Source organism: Canis lupus, chromosome 12 (genome assembly GCF_011100685.1).
Source record: "Canis lupus familiaris isolate Mischka breed German Shepherd chromosome 12, alternate assembly UU_Cfam_GSD_1.0, whole genome shotgun sequence".
Lineage (NCBI taxonomy): Eukaryota > Metazoa > Chordata > Mammalia > Carnivora > Canidae > Canis > Canis lupus.
In genome coordinates, this window is record NC_049233.1 from 12,820,227 (window position 1) to 12,834,524 (window position 14,298).

Consider the following 14,298-nt stretch of genomic DNA (forward strand, 5'->3'; position numbering starts at 1 on the left):
CCTCCCTCCAGGGGCCGTAGGTTCAGAGGGGGACCAGGAGGGATCCGGCCCCCACCCGGGGGTTAGAGAGGAGGCCGGAGCTGTGCGCCCCCGCCCCGCGGGGCTTGCGGCCAGAACCCCGCCCCGCCCCCCCGGGCACCATCTGCTTCCTCCCGGCGTCCTCAAAAGTCAGCACACGTGCTCGCCCCTCTCGGGAAGGCCACCTGGGGGAAGGGGCGAAGCGAAGGCGGCTGGAGCGCGGGGTCCCCCAGCCCCGTCCCCCTCTGGGGTCACGGGCACCTCTTCTCCCGTCGGAGCCCGGCCTCGCCTGCCGCCGGCCTCCCGAAGCGCTCCTCGCCGCGGAACGGCGCGGGGCGGGACCGAGCAGGTCGAGCGCGGGGCGGGCGCCCGCGGAGCCGGTCGCAACCCCTCTCCCGCCCGCGGCCGAGACCGGTCCGACCCGGCGCGGGCTGCGAGCTCGGGCCGCGGCCTCAGCCTCGAGGGGAGGAGGCCGCCCGGAACCGGACGCCTGCCAGCCCGGGGATTTTCGTCCCCCAACTGCAACCCCGGCAGGTGCGCGGGGAGCGGAGGCGGGCCGCTGGGCGGTGGGGCGGAGTCTGCGCGGTGCCCGAGCGCCCCGCGGGCCGGGTCGCGAGACGCGGGGTTAGGGCCCTAGTTGGGCGGCCGGAGGGGGGTGCAATACCCGCGGTCGGGATCTGCCGTTCCCCACCGAGGGGGATGCGCTTCCGGGACTTTGAAGGCCACCCTCCCCCACCCCCGCCCCCGCTGCGCCACCCCAGCCTTCTGCAGAATGCCCCCAGGCTCGCAGACCTGCCCTGAGCAAGGCTAGGGGGAGAGGTCTGAGAAGTTAGGGCTGGGAAGACCAAGGCCAGAGGTAGTCGACCTCAAATCTTGAACTCTGACTCTCGTTCTCACCCTCAAGGACATACCCACTAAGAAAATGAGGGAAGTGAGATGAGTCTGGTTATGGAGGGCTGGATCTCGTCTTTATTTTAAATATTGAGGTTTTGTTCATCATATTTTTTTGTGCTAACTTTGATTTTTTTAAAAATATCGCAGTAAAATATTATGTATCATGACTCCTGAATTTTTTGCCACTCCCTTAAAATGTGCTCCTCAGGAGAGCGCCTCATTGGCCTGTCCGCAGTCCCAGCCCTGCCAAAAAGCCATGGACACAGTAATGCAACTGAGAACGCACAATCATGAGACAGGTGCTGGCGACAAACAGCCAAGCCAAGCAAACACAGAACAAACACAGATGGACATAAGCTGGGAAAAGTGAAACGTACGTGAGGTGGTGGGGCAGGCCTGAGGCCTAGAACAGGGAGTCTCCTGTAGCATGGGGGATGGGGTAGGAGGAGGTGCAGCTGGATCAGCCCTTTTTACCCTATTCCTGTGCTAAGGACCTGAGGGAGAAAGACAGAAGACTGGGCAGAGGGTGGCAGGACTGGCTGAGCCCGGCCAGACTCCCCACCTGTGATTGTGAGTCGAGGCCTTGAGGCTGTCCAGCAGAGGGCCCTGGCACCCAGCAACCCTCTCTGGTCAGGAAAGGGCTCTGAAGGGGCGTGGATGCTGGCTGGGGGCCCAGGCAGAGTGAATGCCAGATGGGCTTCTCTCCAGCAATAACAGTCCTGGCTGTTGCCATCGGCTGAGCAGGCCAGGCCTCAGTGGGGGGTGGGGGAGAGGAAACAGCCTTCCCCTGTCTGGCCTGGGACCCTCACCACTTCCCTCCAGTTTCTTTCCACTTCCAGCCCCCTCTGCACACAACTACAGCCTCTGGTCACCAGCCTGGCCAGGCCTGGCAATCTCTCTGACCACTAAGGCCTGCCACCCCCACAGGCCCAAAGATGGGAAATGAAGGTAGGGAGAGAGACAGGGTACAAGGGAGAGGGGAGAGGAGGGCTGGGAGAGGAAGACAGAGAGACTGGACAAACACAGGATGGGAATGGGGGTGGGAAGACCCAGACATGAAGCTGTCCTCAAGTCATGGGGCAGTGCCTAAGAAAATACCACCCATTCCCCCTTCCTGCCCTCTGTTTGGTTAAGGCTGAGGGATGATGGTGTGTCATGTCTCTGTGGGAAGAGCGGGAAGGCTGAGAACACCCCTTCTGGAGTAGCTTGGGGACAATTCATGGATCCTAAATAGAAAAGCTACTTTTCCCTTCAGGGTCCAGTCTGTTCCCTGGCAAGAAGATGCGACTTTGCCTCATCTTCATAATGGTAGTACCCCTAATTGTGTTTTGTTTAAAATGATTTTATTTATTTATTCATGAGAGATAGAGTGAGAGAGAGAGAAACAGGCAGAGGGAGAAGCAGGCTCCCCCAAGGAGCCCCATGTGGGTCTCAATACTGGATCCTGGATCCAGGGATCATGCCCTGAGTGGAAGGCAGAAGCTCAACCGCTGAGCCACCAGGCGTCCCATATCCCTAATTGTTAATTGGCATCCATAGCTTCTCCCTAGGGACAGGTCTGTTGGGTGGTGGGAGCAGGGGTGCGCTGGATTGGACCTTCCTCCTTCACCCCTCTCCAGCCCTCGGATTGTCCTCCAGCACTGAGAGCTGCTCAAGGGGCTCTGATTTTTCCCTCCCCCTAATTTACTGGCCAGAGAAAAGGAAGGGAATCACTCCCCCTCCGCTGGAGGTGCAAGAAGGGCTGACCACCCCAAGGCATGCCCACCCCCTTCCTCCTCAGCCCGTAGAGGATGTGGGGCTCAGCAAGGCTTGGCCTCTGCCTCGGAGTATCAGGACAATAGGATTCATTCAGGATATAAGGCTGTTTGGGGCTTCTTCTCTTCTTCTTCTTCTCCGGCTGTTCCTTAGCTTTTCCAAAGTTACGGATTTAGAAAGAGTGAATCCTGAGGGGCCTCCAGACCTGTGCCTCTACCCCATCCACCCGTCCCAGACACACATCCCCCGCCCCCAAGTCCCAGTTGAGGGTGGGGGGTTGTTTGTGCGCGGGTGTGCGGGTCTGTGTGTGCTGGAGGCGGGAAAACTCACGACTCAGGTCACTGATTATACGGATTATACCGAGGGGTCCCTCGGCTTGAGGGTTGGGGGAGCAGAGAAGAGGTGCGAGGAGCAGAAGGTGGCAGTGAAAAGGGAGCGGGCGCTAGAAAGGAAGAAGGTGCAGCGTTGGAAAACGTGGCGTGGGTGGAGGGAGCTGGGAGAGTGACACCGGAGTATCTGGGAGGGACTGTGGACATATGGACGGGAGGGCGTCCTGACCAGTCTGAGCAGAAGGTTTGCTGCCGAGAGAGCCCGGAGACGAGTTCTGGAGGGGTTTCCGGAGCCCTGCGCGGAGGGGACGAGGGCCGCCAGTGGGCCCGCCCCTCCAAGCCCCGGGTGCTCGTTAACCGAGCAGGGCTTGGCGCGGCAGCGCGCAGGGGTCCCGGCTTCAGAAATAACGCGAGGCGTGGGGGGGGGCGGACGCCGCGGCCCGCGGAGAGGGGGGCTCGCATCCGGAGCTGCGCGGGCCCGGGGTGGGGGGGCAGCTGGGGCGGGGCGCGGGCGGCGTGGGCGGGGGGGAAGCGGACGCGGGCGGTGGGGGGGGGAGCGGGCTGCGGACGCCGGCCGGGGCGGGCCCAGCGGAGGGCGGGTTTGAATGGGCTTCGGCGGGCGCGGGAAGCTGCCGAGTGGGCGCGCGGATCTGGGCGCGGGAGGACGCCTTCCCAGCAGGTGCTGCCCGGGGAGGCGCGGGCGCGGGCTTGGAGGGCGCCCCTTCCCGCCGCCAGGAGGGCGGGGAGGTCGGGCCTGCGGCTGGGCGGCGCGCACAGGGAGCGCCGCATGGGGGCCCCGCTGCCCCCGCGCCGAGCGTGCGGGGCCGCGCTGCACGTGGCGCGCCGGGCCCGGGGCGCGTGGGGACTCTGCGGAAATCGCGACCCGAGCGGGGCGTGGGCGGCCTGGCTCCCGGGCCCGAAACCGGCTGTCGCCGCGCTGACCTCCGCGAGGGGCGGGCGAGTAGATGGGTAATCTCCGTGTCGCAGCGGAGGGGCCGCGCCGGGGACTGCGCAGGGCGGGGGGACTGGGGACGAGGGCGCGCGGCTCGGAGGTGAAGCCGGCGGCCCTTTCACCTCCGCCTGGGTTTTGGCCGAACTCGTGGTGCTGGCCTCCCCTTCTGGGCGCATCCTTATTTACTCCCAGAGGAGACCCTACCTTAACCCAGAAGCCCTGGTTTCCTTCCCGAGGGAGAGCAGTGGTGGGTCCAGCCTGCTCTCAGCCTTGCCCTTCACTCTTCTCGGGGCCGCCCCTTGCCCTTTCCTCTCGGTAGGTTCCCATTTGTCCTCCTGCCTGTTGAGCTGTCAGTGTCAGGATGTGTATGTAATTTGGGGGGGGGGGGTTACCTTACACCTGAAGCTCTTGTCAGGCTGCAGATGACCTCATCCTCCACCTTATTTTTTGCCTCATCTCCCAGTTACGGGGCTAGCTGAGAAGCAGCATTTAGACCTACCTTCCCACCCCCAAAGGTGGTTAGAATAAGCTGCACATTGAGTTGGAATTCCAGCGCACCCATTCGGTAGCCCTGTGATCTTAGACAAGTGACTCAACATCTCTGAACCTCAGCTGTCAGCCCTGCCGGTCTGTTCAATGGAGACAATTTAGTACTAGCTTATGAGCCGTTGTGAGGGCAAGAGGGACTATCTGCAGATAGTGGCTGGCCCCACATGCAATCCCAGGGAGTAGAGAATTTGATGCTACCCCCAAGGTGTGTCTAGAAGCTCGGATGCATGGGAGGTGCTGGGGGCCTGGAGGTGAGGAGGTGCTGGATCTGATGGTTATTTTCAGGGCTGCATCCTGGCAGGCCAGGGCATACCTTGAGGGGCACCAGATGCTCTGAGCTGATGGTGCCAAATCCCTGGTTGCTGCCGGGCAAAGGCAGGCAAGGACAAAATACCTGAGCGGCCGGCTGAAAGTCAGGATATGGGCAGAGGGAGCCCCCTGCCCCCAGTTGAACTGTGCTCAGGACTGAGGCGGGGACTGCTGCAGCCAGAATAGAACGTGGGAGTATAGCTGGGGGAGAGGGCAGAAATGAATACTTTCTTGAGCCTAAGGCAGATTTTACTAAGGAAGGGAAGATACTTTAGTCTCTCCACCCCAGCTCCCATCTGGGTTGAAGCAATACCAGTTCTTTCACTGCCAGGAATCTTGCCTGTGGAGGTGGGGGGGGGTGGGGGTGGAGCACGGGATGTGCTGAGGTGTGAAGCTGGGAGTTCCCCTTCCCTGCTACCTAATAGAATATCTGAGTCCTGAGCCTTCTTTGCCTATCCCCCACTGCCTCCCATCCTGCACCCCACCGAGGTAGAGCCCTCTTGCTCCCATCCTTCTTGAAAACAGAAAAACTCATTCACCACCAGCCCCCAGTGCCTAGAACAGAGATCCTCAGTAAATAGTTTTTGAAAAGATGAATGGAAGAAGCCCTCTGCCTCCATCTGGAGGTGTGTAGTTGTGCTCCTCCTGTCCCCTGCCTTGCAACCCAAGTGTGGGCTGGCGGGCGGGGGAGGGTGCTGAGGGAGGACTTTGGAGAGTCTGGAATTTACCCAGGGAGGGGTTGAGAGGAATTATGGGGAGGAGTAGAAAAGGCCACTGAGGGTGTTGGAGGGCCCTGATGTATCACCCCGTCTCAGGCTGGGACCTGGAGCAATGGTTGTACCTGTGACTTGCCCTGCCTCCTCAGCTCCCCTGCTGAGACTGCTGGGTCTCTTATCTCCCGTTTTTTTTTTTTTTTTTTCTTTTTTAAGATTTTATCTATTTATTTGAGAGAGCAGTGAGCTCTCAAGTACTAGGGCACAAGCAGTGGGGAGTGGCAGGCAGAAGAAGCAGGGACCCCCCACTCCAAGCGGGCTGATCCCAGGACCCCAGAATCAGGACCCCAAGGCAGACACTTAACTGACTGAGTCATCTAGGCACCCCTATCTCCCGGTTTTTATCTTCTGATTGTGCGCGTGCAAAAGAGGCTTCTCCGAATGGGGCCGATCCCTCCCACTGCAAGGCCCGCGGGATTCTCTCCCCAGACGACGCCCTGTACCACTTTCTTCATTCCGCGCCCTTACCCAGGGGGAGCCCATGGACAAGGCTTGCTGCCAGAGCCTCAGCTAGGACCACCTCCCAGAGACTGCCCAGGCCCCCTCTGCTCGGACCCTTCTGCTGGCAAGTCTGGGCATCCGGTGAGTATTGGCCCAGGCCCAGGCCCAGGTGGGTGGGGAAACCAGTGCTCACCCCAAACAGCAGACCTGGCTTCAGAGCTAGACCCGCACGTGGGGGATGCGCCAGCACACGCCTGCCTGGCTTTCCATGCTATCCAAAGGGAAGGCTGTTTCATCTGGTGCCAGGATGCCTCCCCAGCACGAGCGGGAAGCAGGAGGGGGATACTGAGCAGGGAGGCTGGGAGCTTTAGGTCAGGCCTGGCCTGTGCCTCTGCTCCTCCAGTCTTCTCTCCAAGTCTGTTCACAGAAAGGGGAAGAGGACAGGGGCCTGGGAGTGAGTCAGAGAGGAACCAAGGGGGGATGGGGTGACCCTGGGGCCAGGGCTGGAGATTAGGGGGAGGGGCATGCTTAGTTATGGGAAGGACTGTGTCCCCACATCATGGTTAAGTGTTTTCCTAGAAAACTGGCCAGGAACTAGGAAATCCCTGGGCAGTGACTGGAAAGGTAGGTTAAAATGCCACAGGGAGGCTGGAATCTGGGGTGCCTCCAGGAGGGGACAGGCTCCCCAGAGCCCCACTCTTGGCATGAGTGCGGAGGCCCCCCCAGAGGGTGTGGAGGTCAGACTCGCAGAGAGGGACCTGGGTGGCGGCAGGCGGGGAGGTTGAGGGACATCTCTGGCTTCAGTCCTCTTCCCTGTGGTTCTGCTGCTGCTGCTGCTGCTGCTGCTGCTGAGAATCTGTTTGTTTTGTGCCCTCCCTCCTCCCCTCCCCTCGCCCTCTTAGCTCTGACTCCTGTTTTTCCTCCTCCTGTCCCTCCTTCCCTCCTATTATCGTTTCAGTCCCTGACCTCTCTCATCCTCTTCTTTTTCTTCTCTGCCAGTCTTTCCCTCCCTGGCTCATACTTCCTCCTCCTCCTCCTCTCCTGCTCGCCACTCTCCTGTTTCCCAGCTTACAAACTGCTTCGGCGGCCGGATAAAAATAGCGGTGGCCAGGCTGGGAGCCAGGTAGAGCCGGAGCAGCCAGGGGGCCCAAGAGCACTGGCCACAGGGGTCAGATCGAGCAGTCAGTCCTACAGGGCAGGGCCAGGAGGGGGTCCTTTTGGACTCTTCAGCTTGCCCAATCTGTGTGCCCTGCCTGCCGCCTGCCCCTACAAGAGCCTAAAGAGGCCTATGGGGAAGCAGGGCCAAGACGTGGCCTCTCACTGCTTCTGCCCCCAGCCAGCGCCAGAAGGAGGGAGCTCTCAACCGGGCAAGACCGAGAACGCTGTCACCATGACAACCAGTCACCAGCCTCAGGACAGGTAGGGGGGAGGTGTGGGGGGGAGGAGGATCCTGGGCAGCAGATCCAGGGGAGCGGAAATGGGTCTCCAAGGGGCTGGGTGCGGTGTCCTTTGGAATTTGGGGTTTCCACTGCTGACTGGCCTCCCAGAAAAGTAGCTATGAGTCAGGTCTGCCTAATGGGCGGGGGCCCTGTGTACCTTAACAGGGGTGCCTGTGGGGAGGGCCAGGATGGGTGGGCGGTGGCAGCCCTGCCCTGGCCTCTCAGTGTTTCCACTGTTGCTCTCCAGCCAGCTAGCAGCTTCCAGCTCCTCCCATCACTCTGGGGAAATATTTGGCGGCACCCCTCGTTCCAGAGCACATCTGGCAAAACTGCCCTCTCTGTCAGGCCTGGCCTCGAGCCTCTGCCTCAGATCACCCTGGCCCACCCTGGTCCTTGAGCTGACCTTCCTCTCACTCCGCCGCCCCCGGAGCCTATAAGTTAGACCCACTACCATGATTGTGCATATGTGTTTGGCGGCGGGAGAGGCCCTGACTCCGTGTAAGCCCTCCAAGGAGTCTGGGACCCAAGTTGATGATGAAGCCATGCCTGTGGTCCAAAATCCAACCCCATCCCCTCACCCCTGCCCATCCAGTTCCCCTGTGCCAGAAGTCCAGATTTAGGCCACTTCTGGCTGTGTGACCTCAGGCACTTAGTTTAGTCATGCTGGGACCATTTCCCTGCCTGTGAAATCCAGGTGGGGTTTGTTTGGACTGGAGGGAATTTTAGGAGACAAAGTGAGTATAGGCCGTAGCTTGGTTCCCTCCCTGTCTCCTCCATTTCCCGGCTGCCCGGCCTGTCAGAGCCTGGCCTCCCCTCCCCACAGCAGTTCCGTCGACCCTCTCCCATCTCTATACACCTTGGTGCCCTCACCCAGCCCTACTCTGACCATCTGTTCTGGGCAGCCTTGGCCAGGAGTTTCTCCCTTCATTCTGGGCCTCTGGATCAAGCTCTTAGCTGTGTTCCTCAAAGTTGAGAGTTGGGGTGGGGGTGGGAGCTGTAGTTGCAGTGGTTCAGGCCTCCCTGCTTGAAAGGCCAGGCCGCTTGAAAGGCCAGGCCGGCCAGGCCTGTTTCTTCCTTGCCTCAGGCTTTGTCCCTGCCAGTCTGAAGAAAGCAAGCATTGGCTGCCCGGAGGCTATGGTGGACACATCTGGAGACCAGGGGGGTGGGGAGGAAGGGCCCATCCCAGACAGGCCCTGAGGTGCAGGACTGGGGGCAATGCCCCTACCGGCTGAGGTGGCACTTATTTACTCTCTGTGGCCCACATGACGTCTGATGGCCCCATACCTCCTGACCTATGCTACGCAGTGTGACCTACAAAGCTAGTTTTGTCTGGGCCGGCGTTAAAAACAGCTCTCTCACTTCCCAGCCACCCCGAGTCACCCCACCCTTCTGTCCCACCAGGTCCAGAATGGTCTGGGAGTTTCTTGACCTCAAAATCCTCTTTGGGGAGCCACATAGTCCCTGCCCAGACGGCATAATCACTTCCATCCTGCCCGGTGGGGGTGGAAGACACTTGCTGTTTGCTTTCTTGCTCACCCGCCTACCCCCAGCCTTTAGCAGGATTTCCCAAACCACCTCCGGATGTGTGGGTCACACTGGTTCCCAAGCCTGCAGGGTCCCCCGAGTCTTCGGGGCTGAGAACCAAGGTCCTGTTGGCCAGGCCTTTCAGTCCTGTGTTCCTGGTCCCCTGCCCCCTGTGGACTTGTCCGTGCCCTGGCCCCTATCCCAGGACGCTTCCCTTTCCATATATACCCATCGGAGAACTGGGGCCCATGGACATAAACACAGATGCCTGTGCCCTGGGACACCTGGAGAGCCCACAAGTTGGGGAGCCAGAGGAGCTTAATTTAGGTTTGATCTGGGAAGGAGGGTGGGACAGAGGGTCACTTGGCCCCTCTTCCCTCTCCCATCCTCAGGTACAAAGCTGTCTGGCTTATCTTCTTCATGCTGGGTCTGGGGACGCTGCTCCCATGGAATTTTTTCATGACAGCCACCCAGGTGAGACTTAGGGGGGACTGGGCTCCCAAGGGCCATGTCCCCAGGGTACACAGGGCCTGGATGTGTACTTGGGAGCACCGGGAGAGAAGTCTCAAGGCTTCTGTTTGCAATCCCACAGTATTTCACAAACCGCCTGGACGAGTCCCAGAATATGTCCTTGGTCACTGCTGAGCTGAGCAAGGACACCCAGCCCTCAGCCACCCCCACAGCGCCCTCCCCAGAGCGGAACTCTCTCAGCGCCATCTTCAATAATGTCATGACCTTATGTGCCATGCTACCCCTGCTGGTCTTCACCTGCCTTAACTCTTTCCTGCATCAGAGGTGAGCGCCCAGGCCCCTGGCCTGACCCCTCGCTCTCCCTGGGCTGAGCCGCCCCCCACCCACACCTCACCGCCCCTCCCTCTGCTGCCTCGGCCTCCCGGCCTCTCTTGGCAGGATCCCCCAGTCCGTTCGGATCCTGGGCAGCCTGATAGCCATCCTGTTGGTGTTCCTGATCACTGCTATCCTGGTGAAGGTGCAACTGGATGCTGTGCCCTTCTTCATCATCACCATGGTCAAGATCGTTCTCATTAACTGTGAGCAGGGCTGGGAGGAGACCTGGGCCAGAGATCTTCCCACATCGCCCCCCCACCCCTTCTTTCAGACCCACAGTCAGCCAGGAAAGGAGCCCATTCCTCCCCGTGGTGGAAATGGATGCTGCAGATGGTCAGGGCTCAAGAGGCCTGAGCAGACAGGGGCCCGGGCCAGGAGTCAGGGCAGAGAGGGCCATCTGATGGCAAGACTCCCTGGACCTGTTTTCCCACGGGCCCCCAAGCCACCCCCAGTGGAAGCAAGTCCCACTTTGCTCCCTCTCTCCTGCTGATGCCCACCTTGTGCCACCAGCATTCGGTGCCATCCTGCAGGGCAGCCTGTTTGGTCTGGCTGGCCTCCTGCCCACCAGCTACACTGCCCCCATCATGAGTGGCCAGGGCCTGGCAGGCTTCTTCGCCTCCGCGGCCATGATCTGCGCCATCGCCAGTAAGTAATGCAGCCTGTGTGCCTGCTGTGCCTGCCGGCTGGGGGCGGGCGGGCAGGGGGCGATGCCAGTCTCTGACCTCTGACCGCCGCTCCACACAGGTGGCTCAGAGCTATCAGAAAGTGCCTTCGGCTATTTTATCACAGCCTGTGGGGTTATTGTTTTGACCATCATCTGTTACCTGGTCCTGCCCCGACTGGTAAGCAAATGGAGAAAGCCGGATGTGGGGTGGAGGGTCCCTGGCTCCAGACCACTGGTGTTTTGAGAACCCAAACGAGGTCTGGAGCTTCCACCTCTGAATCCACCTCCCCTGTGTTCTGCACTTGGTAGGAGTTCTACCGCTACTACCAGCAGTTCAAGTTCGAAGGGCCTGGGGAGCAGGAGACCAAGTTGGACCTCATTAATAAAGGTCAGACTTGGGGCGCCTGGGTGGCTCAGTGGTGGAGCGGCTGCCTTCGGCTCGGAGCCTGATCCCGGGGTCCTGGGATTGGGTGTCACTTTAGGCTCCCCATGGGGAGTCGGCTTCTCCCTCTGCTTGTGTGTCTGCCTCTCTCTCTCTGTGTCTCAGGAATAAATACGTTAAATCTTTAAAAAAAAAAAAAAAAAAGATAAAGGTCAGACTAGGCCTGCAGAAGCTGGGGTGGAGGGTGGCCTGCCCAGCAGGGGGCAGCATGCACACAGGGCACAAGAATGAACGTGCCAAATTTGCTGGTAGCCAGAAGCCTGAGGGACTGGGGGCTGTGATGAGAACAATACAAAACAAAGGCTGGAGAAAATGAAATGGGAGATTCTGGATGCCCTTGAATGTCTGAGTGGCATGGGAAGCAATTTCAGATCCTTATAATAGGACGTGAAGCTCTTGGGAGAGGTGAGGGCTCCTGGGACTTGTGCTGTGGGATTTGCAGATCTGGGCTGGCTGTTAGGGTATGGCTGTGCCCCGGGTCAGGGTGGTTCACCCCCAACTAGCCCCAGCTCTTTCAGGGAATGTTGGCGTGGCCTCCTTTTGTTCTGACCTACCCACAACTTGATGCTTCCACAACCTGTCATCCCCCACCCTCCAGGAGAGGAGCCAGTGGGAAACAAAGAGGAATCCAGAGTTCCAGCCCCCAACTCTCAGCCCACCCAGCAAAGCCACTCTATCCGAGCCATCCTCAGAAATGTACGTGGGGCACGGTGTTCTGCTCTCTGCCCCTTACCCTCTTTTTCTCCTACTTGTGCCCCTCCCAACCCGTGTACTGTCCATCTGCTCCCTTTCCTACCCGAGACCTCTCCTGGATTCTCCTGTGTGTGTGTCTGTCTGTTGGGGGTGGGGATTCTGGGCTTTTTAATGCACAGCTGCCATGAAGACACGGTCCTGGATCCTTTTCTCCAGATCTTAGTCCCGGCTCTCTCCGTCTGCTTCATCTTCACGGTCACCATTGGAGTGTTTCCCGCCGTAACCGCTGAGGTCCAGTCCACCATTGCGGGCAACAGTGCCTGGGGTGAGGACACTGTGGGTTCCCAGGATGGGGACAGACCAGTGCTAGAGCGGGTTTGGGGGTGGGGGAAGAGGGAACTTGGGCTTCTATCTCCCTAACTCAACTCTCCTGGCCCATTTGCCCTTCCCTGGGCTGGAAAGCATCTTCTCCATTTTATAGCTGGGGAAACAGTCCAGGCATCCTCCAACAGGAGGGTTGGTTAGGGTCGCTAAATCTGTCTCTCTGGCCCTAATAACCACCCCCCAAATCTGCTCTTCTTCCAGGAAAGTACTTCATTCCTGTGTCTTGTTTCTTGACTTTCAATGTCTTTGACTGGCTGGGCCGTAGCCTCACAGCTATATTTACATGGGTAAGTGGGGGATGGGGGCACCCAGCCCCCGTGAGAGGGTCGAGTTCAGCCTGAGAACCCCAGAAAGGAAATCAGAAAGTATGGTGGTAAGGGGACCATGATTTATTCAAAACAAGACAAAATCTACGTATAGTTAAATTGTACAAGTCTTACATGTACAGCTTAATGTCCACACACACTTGCATAGACACACACACAGGTGCGTGCACATCCCTATATAATCATCACCCAGGTTGAGATACAGAACATTTCTAGCACTCCAGAAGGCTCGAGGAGGCTCCCTCACAGTCAGTATGTCCTAGGGGTAACCAGATTCAGTTCCCATCGTGAGGGGCCCCAGTGGAGGAGGACAGGGCAGCCCAGGCTGATACACCCCCTGGCTCTCCGTAGCCTGGGAAGGACAGCCACTGGCTGCCAAGCCTGGTGCTTGCCCGGATGTTGTTCGTGCCTCTGCTGCTGCTGTGCAATGTCCAGCCCCGCCGCCACCTGGCTGTGGTCTTTGAGCACGACGCCTGGTTCATCATCTTCATGGCCGCCTTCGCCTTCTCCAATGGCTACCTCGCCAGTCTCTGCATGTGCTTCGGGCCCAAGTGAGTGGAGACCTGGGTGGCACTAGGCAGGGTCTAGAGCTCCAGTGGTGGGCGCCCAGTGGAAGGAGAGACTCCCCGATCCTGCAGGGGCATGGAGGTGAAGGAGTCGTGGTGGAGAATGGGGCACCCAGACTCCTAGATGGAGATGCAGGAAGACGGGCGACAGCCCTGGGGACATAGTCCCCCGGGAGGGAAACCCCCAGATCGGGTGGGGGTGGGTGGGGAAGTAGGATGGCTGTCAGCAAAATTCTGTGCTCGGCTGTCGGCCCATCACAGATGCTCCAGGTGGGGCCGGGGTAGGGGCCATTCTAAGGAAGCCTTGCCCTCCCGCCTTTAGGAAAGTGAAGCCAGCCGAGGCAGAGACAGCTGGAGCCATCATGGCCTTCTTTCTGTCTCTGGGCCTGGCACTGGGAGCTGTCTTCTCCTTCCTGTGCCGGTCAATTGTGTGACCATGGATGGATAGAAGGACTGCACTGACCACCTGCTCCTGCCCCCTTTCTTCTTCAGGGATGGGCTAGGGTGGTCTGAGGTTTTCTCTTTTAGCCAGCTTCTGCTTTCTCACGGCCTGTTCTGGGCCCAGGTGTCCAGGCCCTGAGGAGGGAGCCTCTATGGATGGACAGTGGGGACATTGTGGGCCTGAGGGTCAGAATCAAGGGGGAGGGCATGTGGGCTCTGCATCTGCTCAACCCCCCAACCCCCTTGGCTCTGAAGGATCCCTGCTTGAGCAGGGCAGCAGAAGCTTCTGGGCTCAGAGAGAAAGAGTGTGTATATGTGTGTGTGTGTCTGTCTGTCTGTCTGTTCATCTGCGTATATATACCAGGGGTGGCTAGGGGCCAGGACTGTTTGTCTAAGGTCCGATCTGATATTTCCACCCCGCCTTCTCCCCATGTACCTCCTGCCCCCACATCTCCATGTCCCTCTCCTGCTCCCCCTTGCCTTGTTCCTACCAATCACACAACCTGTACAGTTGCCATTTTACTGCCCTTTTTTATATTCAACAGAAACCAGGTGCCTTTGGAGGCTCTCTGATAAAATAAATCTTTTTTTTTTTCTCCGCGGCTCCTTGTGTCCTCCAGCCACAGCTCCACACCCTCGAGATCGAGGGCATCGGGATGGCAGCCTGAATCTGGGGGATGAGCATGACCCAGCTGAGCCTCCGCCAGCCCTGGGCCTGGGTCCAAAGATGGGGGGTGGGGGCAGTTAGTCCTCTTAGCCTCAGAGGGGCTGCAGTGCCCCCTGCTGGGGCCACAGAGGAGGGACAGGCCTGGAGCCAGGATGCCCAGACCGCTGGCTGAGCCTGATAAAAGGCCATTTTTCTTTGCTGCTCTATTCCTTATTTCACAGGACTGGGGGTAGAGCCCCATCTTTCTTTTGTCTTCACTGCCACCTTCTCCACCTGTCGTCACCCC

At 59.3% G+C, this 14,298-nt stretch overlaps 1 protein-coding gene across 1 annotated transcript; it reads left to right on the forward strand.

The window, feature by feature from the left end:
• Positions 1-7,379: 7,379 nt before the first annotated feature.
• Positions 7,380-13,939, forward strand: SLC29A1 (solute carrier family 29 member 1 (Augustine blood group)). Its single transcript, NM_001003367.1, is given in 12 exon segments — positions 7,380-7,439; positions 9,376-9,457; positions 9,576-9,778; positions 9,893-10,032; positions 10,340-10,474; positions 10,574-10,671; positions 10,803-10,881; positions 11,534-11,631; positions 11,845-11,953; positions 12,214-12,299; positions 12,690-12,889; positions 13,227-13,939. Coding segments are annotated over 12 exon segments (1,371 nt in total). The 5' UTR covers positions 7,380-7,410; the 3' UTR covers positions 13,339-13,939.
• Positions 13,940-14,298: the final 359 nt, after the last annotated feature.